General features: G+C 39.4%; 1 protein-coding gene across 1 annotated transcript in view; it reads right to left on the bottom strand.

Moving 5' to 3' along the window:
- Positions 1-23092, bottom strand: part of SPTLC3 (serine palmitoyltransferase long chain base subunit 3) — a 169956-nt gene that overhangs the window by 54649 nt on the left and 92215 nt on the right. Inside the window, exons 5-6 of the mRNA XM_063077770.1 lie at positions 20732-20856; positions 18457-18550 (exon numbers count right to left, since the gene is read on the bottom strand). Coding sequence (XP_062933840.1) covers positions 18457-18550; positions 20732-20856 — 219 coding nt within the window. The remainder of the gene's footprint in view (positions 1-18456; positions 18551-20731; positions 20857-23092) is intronic.

Raw genomic sequence — 23092 nt, forward strand, 5'->3', positions numbered from 1 at the left:
CTGTTTTAGGGCTTCCCGCAAAGCTGGGTGAATACATTAGCAGGTGCATTGACTTTCCACGATGCAACCTTGCCACTCTCAATGAGGCCACAAAGTATTTCTTTAAAATAGAGTTGTAGATGTATTTGTGTGTGTGTGTGTGTGTGTGTGTGTGTGTGTGTGTGTGTGAATGATCAGGTTTACTTGAGCAGACCATATTCAAATAAAGGTGCCTTCATGTGAACTGGAGTGAGGGAGGATACATTAGAATTTGATAGCTCAATATCAGAACCTCTTTGCTGAGAGGCCACTGGTTATCAATAGTGCTAACCAAGGTGTCTCCAGCATCCAAACACTAGAGACTGGATCTTGGGTCCTGGCATTTCAGAAAGAGTGTGTTACATGTGAATAGGGTGCTAAGTTCTAGAGATTGCTCTTGGAAATCCAAGAGTTAGTTATAATACATACACTCTTTGACATCCTTTGACCTGCTTAAGAAAAAAAACTTACAGTATAAATAATAAAGAAATTAAGGAAATAATGAAAAAAAATAAGAAAATCAAGGAATAGTCTTTATTCAAATATGTAAGGCTTTATGTGTTAGAAATAGCCCTTTTTAGTATGCTGTTAATATAAGCCATAACAAGAGAACCAATAGGTACAAAAATGGCATTTTTCTTTCTTTAATAATTAGCTGGAGATATGTCAGTTCACATGTGGAATTAATCAATTTCACCATGGTAACATGGGACCAGCGAAAGAAGAAATGGAAGAGATGGTATATCTTCATTTCATTTTGTGTCACTTTTTTGTTTGCTTTTCATCTGCAAAACAGACCTAATAATATCCCTGGAGTCAGTTTTATATCCTATTTATAAACTATTTCCTAATTGCTTCACAGGGCTTTCTAAAGTTCTTTTCCTACTTAATGTGTAGGCAGCATTTGATGTAATTCAACACACACTCATATTTCAAGCATCTCCCTCTGGTGTCTGGACACCATTCTTCTTAGGTTTCTTTTATCCATCCTTACTATTTTCAGCATCCTTTGTGGGAACCATGTCCTCTTTTCGCCCATTTTCTTTTTGACCCCTGTCCTTTTCTCTATTTTTTCACTTACCTACCAGTGGGTCTCAACCTTCAGTGTGATTAGGAGTCATCATCTGGGGAACTAGTTAAAATGCAGATTCCTGGTCTTTCTAGTCAGAGATTCAAATCAGTTGGTGTGGGATGGGCCCCAGAAGTTTGCATGTTTGGGGTCTTTGGGGATCTGGGATCCATAACCCAAAGCTAGACCTCTATTTTGAACTTCATGCCCCTAGTGATTTTCCAACCACTTTTAAGACAAATTCATGGATACCTCAAACTCAACATTTCCAAGATAAAACTTGTGGCAGATTGCATTACTGTCCTCATTTCCCACCCCACCCCCATTTGAGTCCCTGGCTATGTGATTTTGCAGTCCTTACCACTAAAGAGGTGGAGGACATTTCCCTGTCCCTTGACTTAGGTTCAGCCAAGTGATTTGCTTTGGCTAATAAAGCGACGAGACTGTTTGCTACTTGCAAGCCTAGGTCTGAAGAGGCCTTACACATTTCTACTCTTTCTCTTGTGATTCTGCTAGTGACATGCAACAAACATGCCCAGGCTAGCCCATAAGTCCCAGGATGGCCCCAGGGGAGGACGAGAGACAGGTAACGTAGAGCACACTTACCCCAGCCCACCTGCAGTCATGAGTGAGATATAAGTGCTGATTGTTGCATGCCACTGAGGTTTTGTAGTTATCTAATTTAATCTCAAAAGGCCCTTTCTGATCCAGCCTCTGCCTGTCTTTCTGATGTAGTTTCTCAATGTTTCCCAACACACAGCCTCCCGACTCTCCTATATGCTTTTCTCCTCTTGTCTGCCTGCAGAGCTCCCACACATCACTCAAGCCATGACTCAAACTCTTCTGGTCAATGACACATCCACAATTAAGGGTCCCTCATGACTCATCTATTCTTTTTTAAAGCACTCATCATGTCGATCATTATTTGTTTTAACATCTCACCTCTACAGAAGGGAGGGACCTTATCTTCTTCATCTATATCCCCAGTCCTAGTGCACAGTATCAGTGCTAAATCAATATTTGATGACTGAATTAATTTTCTTTTCATGGAGAAAGCAGGAAACAGGAAAGGAAAAGCCACTTTGGGAACTAAGTAAGAATTATTAGAAAGTATAATTGCCTTACGTCTGTAGTATATTTATTTAGTTAACTGTGTTTTTGTTTTTGTTTTATTTATTTTGCATTAAAATTTTAATTTATTATTGGCATATTCGTTCTTACAAATCGTGATATTTCTTTATGCCCTTTGCCTGACCTATCACTTCCCAATCTCCCTTCCCTCCTGCCCCCACATCTCTAGTATCCTTAGGTTTGTTCTCTCCTTCTGAAAGTTCGATGTATTGTTGTGGTCTTGTTTCTCTTTCTTTCTTTCCTTCATTCCTTCCTTCTTCCCTCCTTCCCTCCCCCTCCCCCTCCTTTTCTAGCAGCCGGTTAGGAGTGAGAACATGTGGTATTCCTGTTTCTTTGCCTGGCTTATTTCACTTAATATAATTTTCTCCAGACTCATCCATGTTGCTACAGATGGCAGAACTTCATTCTTTTTTATGATTGAGTAGTATTTCATGGTGTATATACACCACATTTTCTTTATCCAGTCATCCATTGATAGACATTTAGGTTGGTTCCATATTTTGGCTACTGTAAATAGAGCTGCAATAAACACAGGAGTGCAGGTGTCCCTTCAACATGATGATTACCTTTCCTTTAGATATGTACCCAGTAGTGGGATTGCTGGATCGTATGGTAGCTCTACCTGTGGTTCTTTGAGAAACCTCTGCATTGTTTTCTATAATATTTTTGTTTTAAAGACAGCAGGTATCTTCTGAAATGTTCTGAAGAGCATGTTTTATATAAATGTCTGGATAGTTTTTTCCATTTCTGAGAAAAATGTCTTTGGAATTTTGATGGGGATTGCATTGAATTTGTATATCACTTTGGGTAGTATGGACATTTTCACTATGTTGATTCTTCCAATCCAAGAGCATGGAATATCTTTCCATCTTCTTGTATCCTCTCTAATTTCTCTCAGCAGTGGTTTGTAGTTCTCATTATAGAGATTTTTCACCTCCTTGGTTAACTCAATTCCTAAGTATTTTATTTTTTTGGTGGCTATTGTAAATGGGCAGGCTTTCTTGATTTCTCGTTCTGCATGTTCACTATTGGAGAAAAGAAATGCTACTGATTTTTGTGTGTTGATTTTGTATCCTGCTACTGTGCTGAAATCATTTATCAATTCCAACAGTTTTTCTGTAGAGGTTTTAGGCTGTTCGATATATAGGATCATGTCATCTGCAAACAGGGACAGTTTGACTTCATCTTTTCCAATCTGGATGCCCTTTATTTCCTTCTCTTCTCTGATTGCTCTGGCTAGTACTTCCAACACTATGTTGAATAGGAGTGGTGAGAGTGGGCATCCTTGTCTAGTGCCTGTTCTTAAAGGAAAAGCTTTCAGCTTTTCCCCATTCAGGATGATATTGGCAGTGGGTTTGTCATATATGGCTTTAATTATGTTGAGATACTTTCCCTCTATACCTAACTTATAGAGGGTCTTTGTCATGAATGAGTGCTGAACTTTATCAAATGCTTTTTCAGCATCTATAGAGATGATCATATGGTCCTTGTGTTTGAGTTTATTAATATGGTGTATCACATTTATTGATTTGCGTATGTTGAACCAACCTTGCATCCCTGGGATGAATCCCACTTGATCGTGATGAATAATTTTTCGTATGTGTTGCTGTATTCTGTTTGCTAGTATTTTAGTGAGGATTTTTGCATCTATATTCATCAAGGATATCGGCCTGTAGTTTTCTTTTTTGGTTATATCTTTACCTGGTTTTGGTATCAGGATGATGTTTGCTTCATAGAATGAGTTTGGGAGATTAGCGCCCGTTTCAATCTTTTGGAATAGTTTGTAAAGAATCGGTGTCAATTCCTCTTTGAATGTTTGGTAAAATTCTGCTGTGAATCCATCTGGTCCTGGGCTTTTCTTTGTTGGGAGCCTTCTGATAACAGCTTCAATCTCCTTTATTGTTATTGGTCTGTTCAAATTTTCTACGTCTTCACGGTTCAGTTTTGGGAGCTTGTGTGTGTCCAGAAATTTATCCATTTAATAAAAGACCACGAATAGCCAAAGCAATGCTCAGCAAAAAAAATAAAGCTGGAGGCATAACAATACCTGACTTTAAGCTATACTACAAAGCTATAATAACCAAAACAGTATGGTACTGGCATAAAACCAGACACACTGACCAATGGAATAGAATAGAGAATCCAGAAATCAACCCACACACTTACTGCCATCTGATCTTTGACAAAGGCACCAAGCCTATTCACTGGGGAAGGGACTGCCTCTTCAGCAAGTGGGGCTGGGATAACTGGATATCGATATGCAGGAGAATGAAACTAGATCCATACCTCTCACCGTATACTAAAATCAACTCAAAATGGATTAAGGACTTAAATATACACCCTGAGACAATAAAACTTCTTAAAGAAAACATAGGAGAAACACTTCAGGAAATAGGACTGGGCACAGACTTCATGAATATGACCCCAAAAGCACGGGCAACCAAAGGAAAAATAAACAAATGGGATTATATCAAACTAAAAAGCTTCTGCACAGCAAAAGAAACAATTAAAAGAGTTAAAAGACAACCAACAGAGTGGGAGAAAATATTTGCAAAATATACATCTGACAAAGGATTAATATCCAGAATATATAAGGAACTCAAACAACTTTACAAGAAGAAAACAAGCAACCCAATTAAAAAATGGGCAAAAGAGCTAAGTAGGCATTTCTCTAAGGAAGATATCCAAATGGCCAACAGACATAAGAAAAAATGCTCAACATCACTCAGTATCCGGGAAATGCAAATCAAAACCACATTGAGATACCATCTAAGCCCAGTTAGGATGGCTAAAATCCAAAAGACTATGAACGATAAATGCTGGCGAGGCTGCGGAGAAAAAGGAACTCTCATACATTGTTGGTGGGACTGCAAAATGGTGCAGCCTCTATGGAAAATGGTATGGAGGTTCCTTAAACAATTGCAAATAGATCTACCATACGACCCAGCCATCCCACTGTTGGGAATATACCCAGAGGAATGGAAATCATCAAGTCGAAGGTATACCTGTTCCCCAATGTTCATCGCAGCACTCTTTACAATAGCCAGGAGTTGGAACCAGCCCAAATGCCCATCATCAGATGAGTGGATACGGAAAATGTGGTACATCTACACAATGGAATACTACTCAGCTATAAAAACGAATGAAATACTGCCATTTGCAACAACATGGATGGACCTTGAGAGAATTATATTAAGTGAAACAAGTCAGGCACAGAAAGAGAAATACCACATGTTCTCACTTATTGGAGGGAGCTAAAAATTAATATATAAATTCACACACACACACACACAAACGGGGGGGGGGGGGAAGAAGATATAACAACCACAATTATTTGAAGTTGATACAACAAGCAAACAGAAAGGACATTGTTGGGGGGTAGGGGGGGAGGGAGAAGGGAGGGAGGTTTTGGTGATGGGGAGCAATAATCAGCTACAATGTATATCGACAAAATAAAATTAAAAAAAAAAAAAAAAAAAAAAAAAGAGCATGTTTTAGTGACACTCCATCATTAACCACTAGATGGCAGCCAAGGAAACAGAAAGCAGCTTTCTTGTTTTGAAAATTCTCAGGGATAATAAACCTTCACCTGTATTGACAGATACCTTTTCACTTTTGCTTTAGGCTGGGTTTCTAAAATGCTGAAGGAAAACGTGATTGGGGAAACCAGTCTCCCTTTCCTATAATCTACCACAGGCCTGTTAGCCTCTGAATGGAATCAAGAGATAATAGATGAAAGCATTCCTGTTTAAAGAACATTCTGGGATTTGTAACTTGTAAGTTTTTGTACAGGAACGACACATGGTAAGTGTGACTCCAATGCCATAGTAATAAAAATAAACCCAAGTGAACTATATTAGGATATTAAATGAATATTCTAAGATTTTGGAAAATCTGTAAATCCAGAGGTTATTGTATTGGTTTTTTTTTGCATCAAAAAAGTCACATATACACTAGAGGGTTAGTCCAGGATTCGTTTTAAAATGAACGCCACTATTCCTAAAGAGAATTTTCTCTCCATTTAAAAAAAAAATAACGAACAGGACATGAAAACAAGCCTTTAAGTGGCTATGTCTTGTTTTATGCATTTTGCAGATGGAAGCAAAAGGAATCCCAGTCCCTTCCAAGGCAGGGACCTCAGCATGTTCGACTTGAATGGAGAGTTCCATGGTGAGAAGCTTTTGGTAGCCTTCATAAACCCCCAGGTCTACACATCGTGATCCTCGAGCAGAGGGAAAATCAATCAACCTTTTCTTATTCCCTGTGAGGGATGAACTCTCTGACCTCTTAGAATCGCAGAAGCTACACAGGGAAAGGGATGATGTCACTCAGCGTGGATGCTGGGCCCAGTTTGGCCTCTGGTAGTTTCCTCTCTGGTTCTCAGGGTCTTGCTTTACAAGACTACGGCGTGTGGGTTACAAACTCACAGGAGTCAGGAGACTGTGATTTATGTTTTGTAGGTCTTGTGGGATTCTACTGTTTCAGCAAGCCACATGCTAACATCTGCAAGGGATTTTTAATAACGATGCTTATTAAAGCACTTATACTTAATCCTCATGATACCTCTGAGAAGCAGGGAAGAACAATTAGGTTTTTGTTTTTTGTCAGATGAGCAAATGAATGCCAAGAATTTTGTTTATGAAAAATGAAAAACAAAAGCTCTCAAACAAACCCATTTTTGTTGGCTTATAAGAAAACTCTGGGATATGGAAATTAGAATAAATTTGACACCATCAAGGCACACATACACAGTGCTATTGTACAATGTTATAAGTTATAATGACATACTATGAACATGTAATCATCACAAAGTTGAGCATCTATAATGCCTTAGATGTTAATCACCACAAAGTTGGACTCACCAAGATTTCCTTTGCTTTTGGAGGACTGAGAGGACTGAGCTGGCGTGGTGGTTATTTAGCTAAGCAAAGTGAAAGTGTGGAGGCCACTTTCTGGTGCTGGTGCAAAGCAGTCCTGGTCTCTCACAGGCATGGTGAACTGGATTACTGAATCACTAAATACCCGAAATAATCCAACTATGTGTCAAAACTACAATTAGGCTTAGGTGACAAATACGCTTAGCAAGCCTGAGCCTGTGCCTGTCCTTAAATTCAAAGCCCTGATAATATATCAGTAAGCTTCCTGGCTCGGGGAAAGCTTCAGATACAATTTTGTCACGAGGAAGAAAGGGAATCAGAATCTTCTTGGAAAGGTAGAATCCAAGCGTGTTTTCCTGAAGATAAGTTCGTTGCTCTTATTTTGCTGTAAAGTGACAGCTCTGTCTCTTCTGCCGTGGTTTCCTCTTTCCTCTTCTTATGTGCAATTGTCTTTTTGATGAAGGGCTAGACGTAATGAGTCACCGCCATGTGACTCACCTCCCAGTCCTCCGTGCCCTTCCTCTCTTCCGATCCCAAGGTTGGGGCTGGAATGTCAGCCTCCAGCTCCTGCATGCTCCATGGTGTGGAGGGTGGTTTATCCTGTCATTCATGGCTCCAGAGAGCCCACCTCCAGCTGTACCTGGAGATATCTTTTGGTTGCCTACTCCATGGGCTGCTTACCGCCAATATTTCCACTTTTGCCTATGGTAGGCACTCGATAGAAATTTCCTAAATGGATTATGAATAAGTGCTTCTTTTTACTATTTCTAATTCCTTTCTCCCCATCTTTATCCCCATGCCTCTTGTTTCTTCAGAGATACCCAGTTTCATCCCTCAGGATTCAGTCCAAATGTGAAATATTAAGCAGTATTTACATAATTTTGAATGATGATAAAGAAATTATTCTTACTTTTTAGATGGTGGTGGGGAGGACTGCCCCCTTATTTAGTTTTTTGGGGAGAACAAAGTCAGAATGGCCAACTTCGGTAAGCAAAACAAATTTTTTTTTCTGAAAGTCACATTTATGGAGTTTCTTCTCCATGAAATCATCAAGGGCATTTTTGGTGCATTGAAAATTTGGTGCCTTTAAGTTCTGTAAAGGAGATTGGGTAACTACTTTGGTTCAGGTTTTCTCGATGGCTCTGTAAATATGTGCGCAGGTGTTGCATGGCTTACAGCAGGTCAAAGAAACAAGGTGATCTTCTTGAAAGAGTGCAAAAAGTGGGCGAGAGCAGAGGACCTGGCTGGGCTTGGGGATGAGGCAGGTGCTAGGGCAGGCGGGGGTTTCATAGCAGCAAATTTTGACCTCAGGGACATAAGATGAGGGACAGGCAGAGCCTAGAATATGGGGACAGAGTGTCCCATGCACTCAGGCTCTGGGCAGCATGTTGGACTCTGCTCCTCAGGGAAAAGCCTGTGGAACTAAACACATTGCTGGGACGGGATCCCTAAGTGAGCAGGGTCAATGCAGGAAGGTGAGACATGATTCAGGGAACACCGTGGGAACCAGTTCTTGGGCCCTTAGCAAGGTGGATGCCGGCTGTACCCACCTACCCCAAACTGCCCTGGCCCAGGGAGAGATGTCCGGGAGATGGAGGCTGCTAAGTACTGCACACATCACTCTACCAGGTAGGAGGAAGCAGAGGGTGGAAAAGGCCAGGAGAGGAGGTAAAAGTGCATCTGGCCTAATAATGGGGACTTGAGTCAGACTTCCTAGATTTAAATCCCAGCACTGCCTCTTCCTAGCTCTGTGTCTCTAAGCAAGTCATTTTCCCACTTTGTGCCTCTCTCTTTCTTCATCAGTAAAAAGGAGATAATAATAGCAGGGGCCTCACTGTATAATTGTGAGGCCACAATGAGTTAGTGCATGTAAAAGGCTCACTAGATAGATAGAGTAAGGGCTCCCTACTGCTAACTATCATTAAAATACAGGGAGGCAGTCGCTGTATTTATTAAACGATCCTCACGTAGGACCTTGAGATCTCAAAGGTCATGGTTTGCAAAGTGGCTTACGTGATGTTTATAGGTTTGAACTTCCACTCAAGCAGCCTCAGAAACCCTTGTTCTGCAGACAAAGTAGCGCTCAGAGTTCTCCAGTAAACACCGGACTCTTTGTTCCTCCTCCTCTTGGCCTTTAATTGCTGCTAGGTAGAATTTTGGTTTTTCCTTGCCACCTTATTTTTTTGTTAACTTTAAATTCTTTGCCTGTCTGGACCTTTGACCTCATAGTAATTTCTCAGCTGAAGTGACTGCTTCTCTTCCCCAAGACTGGCTTAAGAATCCCTTCGAGACTCACTTGAGGCTGAGATCGCCTCTAGCCCTGCTGCTCTAGGTGTGGTCCTGCATGGCAGCAGCAGTGCCTGGGAGCTCATCAGAATTCAGAACCTCAGCCCCTTCCAAAGCTGAGTCACAGTCTGCATTTTAACAAGACCCTCCGGTACCTCGCGTGCACACTGAAGTTTGAGAAACATTATTCGAGAGTCTAGATCATATGCAATTACCAGGAATGTGAGCAGATTCAGGGGAAAAATAACTGAGTCCTGATCCCCTTGAATCTCTGAAAGAAGATGTTGGCCTTTCCAGAGAGATAAAGCCAGGGTTTGAGGTCTTGGAATGCTCAGTGTGTTAATACACTCAGCTCAGAGGGTGTGTTCACCAAAGGCAGCCAAGTGCTACACAGGCTTCTCCTCAAAACACACCCAAACCACAGTGGAGAACAAGCTGGTTAGCCCCTGGCTGGAGCTGACTCCTTAGCTTAGGCTGTGACATTGCTGGAGAAGCTATTTTGTGGCACCCAGTGAACCACAAAGGCACTAAGTATTGGCTAATTTACCGCTTACAGTTGAAAATGCAAGGAGATATTTAGTACTTAGCCAGCAAGACTGCAGAAGCCAGACTTCGGCATTCTGAGTTGACATTGGGGCTACTGGCAGGACAGGGCTCCATCAGCCATCACACTGGATTGAGTTTTACTCAAAGGGCCACAGCTTTCTGGGTCCTACGTGTGGCCTGGCAGTAGCTGGACCTAACTAACGTGAAGAGTGTTGGCAAATGCTGTGCATGGCCTACGTATACTCCTCGGCCCAGCTCTCCGTTGCAAGCACAGGCCCTTCTTTGTCTAAGAGCTCTTTTTCTGGCTGTGGGAGCAGACGTTGCCTGAGTAGGGACCAGCCCTGAATCAACCACGAGTGAGAATTGGGGGATCAATACCCCAGCTCCCTCACCCCTCAGGTGGGATAACACTGAGGTATCTGTACTGGCTCCCAGAGTTTCCTAGGATTGAGGTCCAGTTGTTCATTGTGGTAACTTGCACCCTTTCTCGGCCATCGTCCCTTCCTGCTCACCTGCCAGTGCTTCCCGGAATCACTTCCTAAATCAGTGACTTGCACCCAAATCATTGTCTCAGGGTCTGCTGCTGGGAGAAACGAACCAAGACAAAAGTAACGGACTTGGGTTTGAGTTTTGACTCCCACTATTTATCATCTCTGTGACCTTGGGCAGGTCATTTAATCACGTTGCCAATCAGTTTTCACTCTAATAAATGAAGGGGGTAATGAAGAGAACTACGTATCTGGGTTGTTAAAATTAAATGACTTAATTATGTAAAGGGCTTAATGTAGTGCCTGGCAGCAGTGAATGTGGAATAAATGACAGTCTGACTCAGTTATTGTCCACGTTGATTGTCCAGGAAGAACGAACCTATGGTAATAAAAGATTCTGGTACCAGTTTTGAATTTAGCATTGCTAAAACCGCACTTCTGAGTCCTTCACTTTTCTTTAGGGAGTAGCCTTTGGCTGCTCTGAGTTCGCTCCCTTTCAAAACTTTCCCACCATTTAGTCTTCTCAGTTCCTCATTCTGACTTTGTGGGAGATGGAGAAACGATGGGTAGCTTGAAGTCAGTGTTCGAGCCTATTCATACAGGATTAAAAGTTGATTATGATGGTCTGAGGTTTAATACACATTAGGTAGATTTTTCCTATTCAGAATTTAAAAGTTCAAGGGCCCAGAATTCTGATGAATTTATAGTTGCCCTAAATCACAAAGGATATCCATTGGTACTATATAAAAATAGAACCTCCTCTCCTGCAACAGTCAGAGGAGTATTGTTAAGACGTAAGGAGCAGACATGAGGCGGAGGACAGTCTGGGGAGCAGAACAAGTTTAGGGTGGCCTGAAATCCCATAATCCTGAAGTTTAAAAGCATTCCGGTTTAGGTGGCTATCCTTGGGAACCTGCCTCACAAGTTCTTAGCTTCTGTCTGGACTGGTATGTGTTATACACACACAGGGAGGCAACTTGACATCTGCAGATCCTTCAACAGTTTCCGTATCATCACTTCAATCTGTGTGGGTGCATATTAAGTATTAACGCCTCATTGTAGACTGAAGCATTTCGGGTAATCCTGGGAACAGCAGAGCAGGAAAGAGAGGCAGCAGAAATTGATGCCTCACATATTCTAACTCCATTGAATTCTTTTCTCTCCTATACCTTCTCACTTCCACACCTCTTAAGAAAGGAGCCACACATAATAAAATCCCATGAATTAGATGATAGACTCTGACCCTAGCTGCACACAATTCTCAATTTGTTGGGAAAGGCAGCATTTATACAGACTTCACCATTGAGCCATTATATGATCTTGGACAAGTTGATTAATATCCTCAAGCCTGAATCTCCTCATTTGTAAACTAATTCCTACCTCCTGGGATTTTCCACAGGACTAAATAAGTAAATAAGAGAAGGCCATTAGCTCAGCATCTGGCACAGCGAAAATTCTCAGAAAGTGCTAGTTGCTGGTATAAAGTAACTACAGCTAACATTTATTATGAAGATATAGAAAATAACTATCATCTATTTTCCAGAAGTACAAAGTGAGATTAGGAATAAATTACTGAATATTTTCAGAGGTTTGTAAAATCGAAAGATAAAATTTAACTCTTGAATTATAATTTCAGCAAAGAATGAAGGATTTAAAACAAAGTTTTATTTGGAAGTAATTATAAACTTAACAGAAAAATGGAAAGAATAATAACTACAAAGAATACCCACCTACTCTTTACCTAGATGTATCTATTAACCCTTTATCCCATTTGCTTTATCATCCTGTGTGTCTGTCTGTCTCTATCTTGCCTCTACCTCAATCTCTCTTTATCTCCCTCTCTGTCTGTTTTTCTATCTATCCTGCATGTGTACACACACACACACACCGTTTCTTTTTTCCGAATTGAGACTAAATTGCATATATCATGGCCTTTACCCTTCAATAGTTCAGTGTGTCTTCCTTAAAAATAAGAGCATTCTCTTACACAACTATAGCAGAGGTCAGCAAACTTATCCTGTAAAGTGCCAGATAGTAATACCCGAGGCTTTGTGGACTATATACAGTCTCTGTTGCATATTCTTCTTTGTTCTTTATACAACACTTTAAAAATGTAAAAACTGTTCTCAGCTCCTAGGCCATAGGTTGTCTATCCCTGGACTACAGAATAGTTATCCACTTCTATCCATGTAACATTGATCCACTATTCTTGCCTGATATTCCCTAATGGGTAGATAGATTTTGTGAATTGATCCAGTAATGTCCTTTATAGCATTTCACCATCTCTCGGAATCCAGTCTAGGACCAGGAATTGCACTTAGCTGTCACAGCTCTTCCATATCCCTTCATCTGGATCATCCTCTCAGCCTTTCTTTGCCACTTTATTGTCATGTTTGGGGAATACTATTTGGGATTGTCCCTAATTTGGGATTGTCTAATGATAAGATTCACTGTTCTGCCCTGCAAATGATGTTGAATCCTTCTCAGGGTATCACATCTGGAGAAACATGATGTCCATCTGCTCCTCAGTGATGACTTTAGTTTTTATCAACTGTCCAGGGGTTGGCTGATTTCTCCTTGGTGTAGTTACCATGTTGTCCCCTGGGTGTAATTTTACTGGAATTGTTTTCCTGTGATTGGAATCTGAAGGAGAAGATACCAAATAGCTGCAGTGTTGCAGGAGCTGGGTCAGGAGGGGCAGCTTGAATTATCCCTGGAACAATTACTGAGCAGTTGGAACTAGTGGAAAGACTCAATCTGTGGCAGGATCGGTTTATACGAATATTTAAAATAAAGTTGTTGGTTGTGGGTTTCTGTAAAACGATTTGTATTTTATGTTTATGTTAGAATATTTTGCTTGAGCTTTGATGTGTTTATGTTGTTGGCACCTACTCCAAATATCTATGAATAAGCGAGGCATTTTTGGTAACTGTTTGTGAGATGGGGGGGTGGGTAGTGATTTGTTCTTTTTTTCGTATTTCAGTCCCAGTCAGTAAGGAAAGAATCACTTTTGGCCATCTCCTCACCTGTCCCCAAGTCAAAAGTTGCTAACACTGTGGGGCAGATCCTGACATTCCTTGGCCATGCTGTAGTAGTGGCTCAGGAAGCTATCTCAAGAAGTCAAGAAGCATTAGCCAGACCCTATTTTACCTCCTCACCTGTGTGCTGCAGGCCCCCACATTTCCTGTCCTCACACAGACAGAATTGTTCTGGAAGTCCCAAATATCCTCCAACTTATTTCGTTTTGGTTTCTTTGCCAGAGATTAGGTGGATAACACAGTTGCATAAAAGGACTCAGGGTCTGCTCCACTGAACTTCCTGGAGAAGGAGGTAGGAAGCTACGCTTCACTGTCCGGTTTGTGCCCCAGCAATGACGGCCGGAGAAGATGTATTTGTTATCTATTGCCATATAGCAATTTATCCCAATACTTAGTGGCTTAAAACAACAAATTTATTATCTTATAGATTCTATGGGTCAGGAATTTGGGAGTCTTAACTAGATGACTCTGGCTCAGGAAACTTGTGAGGCTGTCGTCAGGACACTGGCTGGAGCTACAGTCATCTGAAGGCTTGATTAAGACCAGAGAATTGGTCAAGATATCCCATTTACATGGCTGTTAGCAAAAAGGCCTGTGTTATTCTCCACAGGCTGCCTATGTCCCCATAAGTGACCAAGAAAGAATGAGAGAGGCAGAAGCCACAATGCCTTTAAAACCCAACCTTTTTTTTTTTTTTTAATCTGTATCCTTTTGATGACATAGATCAACATTTATACAACATAGAAGGGCACCACACACATGGGCATAAATACCAGGAGGTGGGGATAGTTGGTGGCCACCTTGTAGGATTGCTACTCTAAGAGCCTTAAGCTGGAGAATAGGGGATGCTTGGTCATGGATTAATAAAGCTTGTACTTGGTCCCCCAATTGGTTATGTATGTGTGAGGGCACTTCAAAAAGTTCATGGAAAAATGGAATTGGAAAATATTATGAATCATTCCATGAGCTTTTTGAAGACTCCTTGTATATGTGTATATGTCTGTCTGTCTGTCTCTATCTGTTTCTCATCTACCAATCATCTCTACAGAACTGCCAAAGGAAGACTAGCAAATGGTAGAATTTGGGCTGAATTCTAAACAATAACACATGTAAGTATTGTTTTTCGATCTGATGCTGTTCAAAGCTTTAACTTAACTCAAAGCTTGTTTCTTTGTTTCCATGTCCACTGGACGTAGGGGAAGGCAAATAAATGAAGCAGAATTTCCCAGATACCTTATGATGCTTCTTGAAGTACAGACAAGGGTACTTCAAAAAGGTCATGGAAAAATAAAATTGAAAGTTAATACAAATCATACCATGAACTTTCCGAAGTACCCTCATATATCTTAGCTGGTATATACACTGTAATGGCTCTACATTAACTGGCCAAGGTCTTATTTTTATCCTCTTCTCTGGCAGTTTGGCCCCTCACTTGGGCTGCACTGGAATTATTGCTGCTCTCTGCACACTCCAAGTCATTCTTTTGTTTGAAATATTATTTTCCTCTTCCCTGATTAAAATTCTCTTAATCCTTCAAAATCTACTGCAAATACCATCCATTTCATGCCATTCCTAAGGTGAAATGACATCTGCATTCTTCTGGGTTACCATAATGTTTTCTGCTGTCCCTTAGTGACCCTGATGATGACAATGACAAGGATAAGAATAATAATAAGATAGCAGCTACAAATAATTCAGTAGGCGTTGTGCTAAGCACTTTATATGCCTTCTCTAACATATTATTAATTATAATAATTATTCTCATTTTTGGAATAAGTAAATTGAGATCCAGAAGTTTAAGTAATTTGTCTAGGACCAAAGGCTAATAAGCTGTAGAATGAAAAACTGAATGCTTGGGTCAAAGCCTGTACTTTTCAAAAGAAATACTGAATCAAAGGTTTTAATTTTATATATGCAACACGATAATAATGATGTTTTCAGATAAAATTTGCTTATAGGGAAATGTACAGATCTTAAGTGTAAAATTCAGTTATTTTTAATAGGAATGTAACCATCACCTCAATCAAGATACACCTTTCCATCACCCCAGAACCTTCTTTTATGCCTCTTATCACCAACTCCCTTTCTCACAACCAGAGGCAAGTATTGTTATGATTCCTATCACTATGGAATAGTTTTGTCTGTCTTTGAATTTGCTGCAAATAAACTCGCACAGTACGTATTGCATACTCTTTCGTGTCTGGTTTATTTCACTCAAAATAACTTTTCTTGAGAGTCATCCACGTTGTGTGTATCAATAGCTTGTTATTTTTCTGTCATAGTGTTCTACTGTATAAATAAGTCACAATTTTTTCCCATTATCCTGTTGATAGACATTTGGGTTGTTTCCAGCTTTTGGCTGTTATGAATAAAGCTGCTATGAACATTCTTGTACAAGACTTTTTGGGGACATGTGCTGTCATTTCTTTTGAGCAAATGGGTGGGCATGGAATTTCTGGGTCATAGAATAGGGGTATGTTTAGCTTTATAACACTTTGCCAAAGAGTGTTCTAAGGAAGTTGTACATTTTATACTCTACCAGCAATGAGAGTCCTAGCTGCTCCATATCCTCACTAACATTTGGTATTGTCATCGTTTTTATCTTAGCTATTCTTGTGGGTGAGAAAAGGTAGTGTGGCCACTGCCTAATGTCACCATGACCCTTTTTCACTTAGATCTGTGATACAGTTACTTGTTTACAAATCTGTCTCTCCTGCTAGATTGTATGCTCTCAGATAGCTAAGATATTACCTTGTTTTTACAGTCCTCCAAAGGCCTAACACAGTGCCCGAATCAGAGCAGGTATTTAATAAATGTTCAATAAATTTGGCTGGAAAAACTCTCTCTGCATTTCTTGACTTCCTTTGTCAACTTTAGATCAGGAGTGTGAGAGAACTATGAGAGGAAGAGTGAGGGTAGTTAACATGGCAGTGGGTCTGGAGAACTATGAGAGGAAGAGTGAGGGTATTTAACATGGCAGTGGGTCTGGAGATATATCCCAGGGCACACTGGCAAGATCCAGGGACAGGTTAGATTAAAGCAGATTGGAAAAGAAGATTCTAGGCCTCATATCCCTCACTATGCATCATAATCTTATGAGGAAGTCTGAAAAATGCACATGCCTTGGCCTCAATCTTTACATTTGGATTCAATTGATCTGCAGGTGAACACAGTCATTGATCTTTCATAGATGTTTCCTAGATGCTTCTATTGTACAACTAGGGTCATGGGCCACTGCCCTCAGTAGAATGGAGTGAAGGAAGGAGAGGTTAACATCAATAATGATCCAGTTCATTTGCCCTATGTAGATAACAATCTGACTGTGTTTCCCTCCAGAAGTGATTACCACATTTAACCATATCCTTAGATGGAACCACGGTTGAATAATTGTCCAACTATCCCTTTCATTCTTTCTCAAATAGACAGAGCGTTTGATTGCCAATCATCTGTCGTGTTAAAGAATCAAAGGGCATAACACACTTGTGCTAATACCAAAAGCATTTTCTGTGATCTAATAAACTCACTTCTTGAAGCTCTGAAAGATGTCTACTCTACACATAAATTCCTAACACTGCTGAAGTCATTTAAGTCTAGAAGTGACAACTGATCATAAATCAAACAGAACTGAAGGAATTTAATTCAGTTTATCAAAAACTAAACCCAAGATTGAGTGTTTAATGCAAAATTAATAAATGATGTCAATGTATTTTAAATTAACATTAAGCTTGATGTTGTAGTGGATCTGTAACACTGACGGGCCCACGGTCTGGTTCTTCTGGAGGACCAGGCCCTTCAACTTCACTCCAGAGTGTTCATCTTCACACAGATGCTGAAAGTACTTCAGTAAGGCATAGCCAGATCTCATCCCACTCAGCGAGAGCAGGATATTTTTCATTTCTCATTGCATTTCATAACTCTACAAGTTAAACAAGGGAGTTCACTTTAGAACACTCCCATGCATTTTTTCCTCCCCCATGGGACAATTATTCTTTGGTTGGAGATTGCTGTGAGGTGGGCAGAACAGAACTGGAACAATTCTTCCTTTGTTCTCTGTTAGTCTTCACTTCAATGTTTGTTACTTTTGTTGAAGGATGCACGGGAGTGACAAGGAAAGAAACAGGGAAAAGAGGAGAGGAGGGAAAACAACAGAGAAAAATTGTGAGAAGGAAGAGAGAGAAAACAAGTGTGTGTGTGTGTGTGTGCGCGCGTGTGCATGTGAATGAAGGAGACTTCCGATAATGAATTAGAATCAGAACCTTTGAATAGGGAGGATCCTTACACACCATATAGTTCAATACTCTCGTTTTTCAGATGAGGAAACTAAATGCAAGAAAAATTAAAGGATTTACACAAAGCGACGTTACAAGTTGAGGCAAAGCTGGAAGAGAACTCAGGTGTCCGCCACCACCTACCTCCTTCAAAGTGTTTCCTAAAACTCCCCATGCTGCCTCATCAAGTCTCTGAAGAAGAAATAGCCACCAGCCTCCTCCTCACTACCCAACCACAAAACCTGGAGTTTGAAAGGACATTTCAGTGCAGTCTAATAGATGGTTTTGGGGGGTGGGTATCTGAGCATTCCGTGAGTGGGGATAGTGAAAAGAGGCATTATACTGACAAAAAAGTTCACTTTTTACTTGACTATAACAAAACCTGAACAAGTCTTCAAACTTTCCCAAGGCAGAGTTATAGAAAGGAAAGAATTATAACACTTTGGATAATTAAACAGCAGTCCTAGGAGGTCACTCCTGTCTTCAGAGGTCACATTGCAAGACCACTAACAGTGACACTAGGGTGTTTGGGTTATACTTAATCTGGATGTTTAATGCACGTCAACCATTGGTTTCAGATCCCCAGAGGTTAACAAGGCAGTAGTGAGTATAAACATAATTGTGTTTCATTAGGCTAAGGTCCCAGTTTGAAGGGTAAGGACAAAGTCCCATCAATAATCTTTACATTTTTCTAGGAGCAAGCTGGTACGTGTTGGATAATACATTGATACTCACTGTTGTGTTTGAAGACCCTTATGGTTGCACCTGAGAGTCGGGCCCCAAGCACAAGAGATGTGTGGTTTAACTCGTCACTTAAAATGAGGCATCCCTGTGCAAAAAACAAGCACACGAAATACAAGCCAATGTATAAAATAAAGTTAGAACAACATGTGGGAACAGGAAGATGCTCTAAAACCTGTAACACAGATTCCTAAAACCCTCTTTAGTTTTAAAAAGCTAAGAGTTTAACCTGGTGTCTCTATGAATAAAATTCTGTATAGCAATTAGTTGATGGAGATGGGAATTGTTTTTAAAAGATTACATCTTTACTGAAACATTTACCTATAGTTTTCAAGAGAGAAGTTCATCTGAAATCTTGGTTAAACACCATCTAGAGTCTAAAGGATTGATCTTTGAAAGGAAAACTGATATATTTGGGTGTGGGTTATGGCCCTGCTGGAGCTCTTCAATCTAATGCTGGATTATTTGTGATGTTCTCAATTATTTCTATGGGAAGGCAGGAGTCTTTTCTGCAGGACATTTCGAGCTCTTGCTTTCCGATTTCTCATTCTCCATTGTGTTAACATCCCGTGTTGACAGACACATCACTGCTTTACAGTTGACTTTGAATTTGGAAAAGCATAGATGGCAATTCAATCTGAGGTAAGTGGAAAAAAATCACTTTAACTTACTATTTGCAAAATTATTTTTTTGTTTTCTAATTTAAAAATTTCTAAATTGTGAAACTGTTCAAGTATAACAAAAAAGCAGAGACAAATTATGGTGGACTTTTGTCTTTTGTGGCCACCCTGAATCTTTGAGTTCTTCCTTGTATTTCAGTAATTTCACATATTGCATGTTTTATGTTTTTGAGGCAAAAGCCAGAAAAATTTCCATATCTTCATACTACAGCCATGTGTATGTGTATACATTTATAGTTTTTATGTTGAAACTTTTGAGAGTTACATGTAAACTTCATAGCTTACTTCTACATTCTTTATCATGTTTCCTAAGAATAAGAACATTCCTCTACAAAATCAATGCAATGATCACATCCAAGAAATTCAGCATTTAAGTAATAATGCCATCTGATAAACTCACAAAGTTCAACTTCAAATTTCTCCAACTGTCCTAATAATATCTTAATGTCTTTTCTACATGTTATCTTTCCTTCCATTTTTTTCAATGCAGAATCCAATCCAAGATCATACATTGCATTTAGGTATCATGAGTCAGATTTTTAAAAATATAAATCTGATGATCACACTTGCTTACCGACTGACTTCTCATTTTTCTCAGGAACAATTTCAAACACTCTGGTACGACTGACACAAGAAGGCTTGTGGTGATTTGGCCCCTGCCTTCATCTCTGGTCTCTTCTTTGACCACTGTCTGATGTTCTAGTTCCTCAAAATTTCTGCACTTTATACATGCTGTTCCCTCTTCCCTGTCGTAAGGAGATGACTTACTCATCTGTTAAAATTCTGTTCTCACGTCATCTACTTTGCACAGGTATTGCTGACTTTCTCAAGAGGAATTTGGGGCAACTCTTTGTTCTTCCCCATGTATGTACCTGCCTTTTCTTTGGTATTGATTCTACTTTATTTAGTGTGTTGTTTCTCTCACTAGACTGCAAATTTCATACATTTACAAGGCATAGGTTTTGTTTCTCTTTCTATGTCCAGTTTCTTGCCTCATAGTAGGACATAGAAGATTCTCAATAAATAGTTTATTGAATAAGTGAATGAATAAACAGGAAAAATGTTTTGTCCAAATACATGCTTAATATATATTTGCTACTTTGCAAATGGGGACTAAGGGGCCTAAAGCTTTGATTGATTTTGTAAACCGTTATTGAAGATGAATTTTGACTTACATCTAGGGCTGTGATTCTAAAACCAGGAATATTATGATGAAGAGATTTGCTGGACTAAGCTGACACATTTATTAAAAAATCTAGATATGCAATTAGTTTCTCCTAAGAAAAGGATCTTCTAGGCCGGCCCATGGCTCACTCGGTAGAGTGCGGTGCTGATAACACCAAGGCCACGGGTTCGGATCCTATATAGGGATGGCCGGTTTGCTCACTGGCTGAGCGTGGTGCTGACAACACCAAGCTAGGGGTTGAGATCCCCTTACCGGTCATCTTTAAAAAAAAAAAAAAAAAAAAAAAAAAAAAAAAAAAAAAAGAAAAGGATCTTCTAAACTATGCTTCTGACAAAGGACCTGCTCAAAGTTATAATTCTTAGAAATACTACAGTCGAAGACAATTATGTTAACAAATTCTCACCTTTCCAACTAGCGCAGGGATATTCATTGAGTTTGTTGCAAATCCCATCCCAAAGACCATAGCTGCTTCTACATTCAGGAACTCAGCCACAAGGTCTTCCAACTCTTTATGCTTATCCAAGGTTCCTGCACATAAAATTATGCGAAGTGAGCCTTTTCTTTTCAACAAGCTCAAGATTGCAAACTCAGATTCTAGTATATAGGCATCATTATAAGATCTGTACGAGATTGTGTGTAGCAGGAATATTTGTCATAGCCCCAATCTAAAAATGGCCCAATGTTCATCTACTGTAGAATGGAAACATACATTGTGGGGTATTCATATAGTAGAATTCAACACAGCAGTGAGAAAGAACAAACTACTACTCCATATAACAATGTGGATAAATCTCACAAACATGTAGTTGAGCAAAAGAAGTCAGAGACTTAAAAGAGTACAGGCTGTATGAGTCCATTTATATAAAATTCACAAACAGACAAAACCAATCCACAGTGTTAGACGTCAGGATGGTGGTTACTTTTTGTTAGGAGTTTGAGGACAGTTTTAAGTTTCTCTGAATGTTCTGTTTCCGGATTTGGGTCCTGGTTACGCAGGTACATTTGCTTTATGAAAATTCAATGAGCTATATACTTCTTATTGGTGCACTTTTACGTATGTATTTTATAATGCAATAAAATTTACAAAAAATTCCACAATTCCTCTCTATCCCCACCCTACATCCCACAAGTAATTAATTAAATTATAACCCCCCTCAGAAGTTATTTGTTTCATAGACACAAATAAAACCAGTTTTAACTGAATGAACTGTAGAAATACACTAGATACTGTGCTAAGCCCGGTATTTAGGTTATCTCATTTAATTTTAGGAGACCAATAATGCAGGTATTACTACTTTGAGGATAAGAAAATTGAAGCTTAAAGAGGTCACAGATAAAAAGCAATAGAAATAATCTTGTCTAACTCCGAAGTTCAAGTTTTTACCTCTCTATGATCTTTTATATGCTTGCTCTCTGACCCCTTCTTAAACATAATTTTCCTATGTCTTGCTGGCAGCAAATGATGACGATTCACATATTTTTTTGTTTGCTATCACTGGAAATTTTAGATCTGCACTGTCCAGAATGGTAGCCACTAGCTATATTGGTTAATACAATCAAGGAACTGCATTTTTCATTTTATTTAATTTTTATTAGCTTCATTTAAATTTTAAAACAGAAGCACTGTAAAATATTTTCCACTAAATACAACTTCATTATTTTGATAGAATTACTTTTACATTAACCACTGGAAGTTTAGTGTTTGAGCTGAGATGTGCTGTACGTGTAAAATATACACCATTTTTTGAAGGCTTAGTACAAAAAAAACAAAAAGAACATACAATAGCTCATTAATATTTTTTTATACTGATTACACTTAAATAATAATATTTTGGATATATTGGGTTAAATAAAATGTGTTATTAAATTAATTGACCTGTTTTTTCTTTTTTAAAGTGGCTCTTAGAAAATTTAAAATTACATGTGTCTTGCACTATATTTTTGCATCCACAGCATGTAGGAGCTGTTGCTCAGATTTAAGTTAGAGGAATATTGTATGTTTAGGACTATTATAAACATACTTTCTTCAACCTAAGGATCAATATATTTTACTATACAGAGTGTGATATCAGTCTTTTACTTAAATTGGTAAATTAGCTTCCTTACTGTGCTAAAATGGTGAAGGCTTAAACTTTAGAAGGTATTGAATGATCAGTTTAAAGATTTATTTTTGCATTTAAGATCAAAAAAGACATTTGATGATCAATATTTCCTCTTCTGAAGAGGTCACACTGTGATATAACAGATGGCAAGTGGGCTTTCTTCTCAAACCAGGATTCAAACTTACCCCCAAAGTTGTCAGAAGTCATAGTGAAACAACTATTCTAGCCGTCAATCTTAATTAAGATTACAGGGAAAATTGAAACTCTAAATTAGAATTTAAAACTTTGTATTATCAAAGATATCTTATGGAGCAGAAAAAAACCTGAAATCTAATGATAGAACATGAGCACATAGTTATTTGTCAGATTTGCTTTTACTAAAAGAGATTGCATCCCAAAGGGAATGCTAACGGTCCCAAGAATAGGTAGTGAAAAAGGCCACTGGCCTGGGCATGAGGAGACTAGGTTCTGGCCCCAGCTCTTCCATTGACTAGCTGAGTGGCCTCTGGCTACCTGCCCTCAAAGTGTCTGGATGGATTGGCAGCGATGCTGTTTTAGGCTTCTCTGATGGTGTTTGCACGATCCCCTCTATATGGAATGGTCTTCTTGTCCTTGTGGCAGCTCCTATATACTCTTTTAAATCCACCCAACATATCACCTTT

The sequence above is a fragment of the Cynocephalus volans genome, chromosome 1, assembly GCF_027409185.1.
Source record: "Cynocephalus volans isolate mCynVol1 chromosome 1, mCynVol1.pri, whole genome shotgun sequence".
In the NCBI taxonomy this organism is placed as follows: domain Eukaryota; kingdom Metazoa; phylum Chordata; class Mammalia; order Dermoptera; family Cynocephalidae; genus Cynocephalus; species Cynocephalus volans.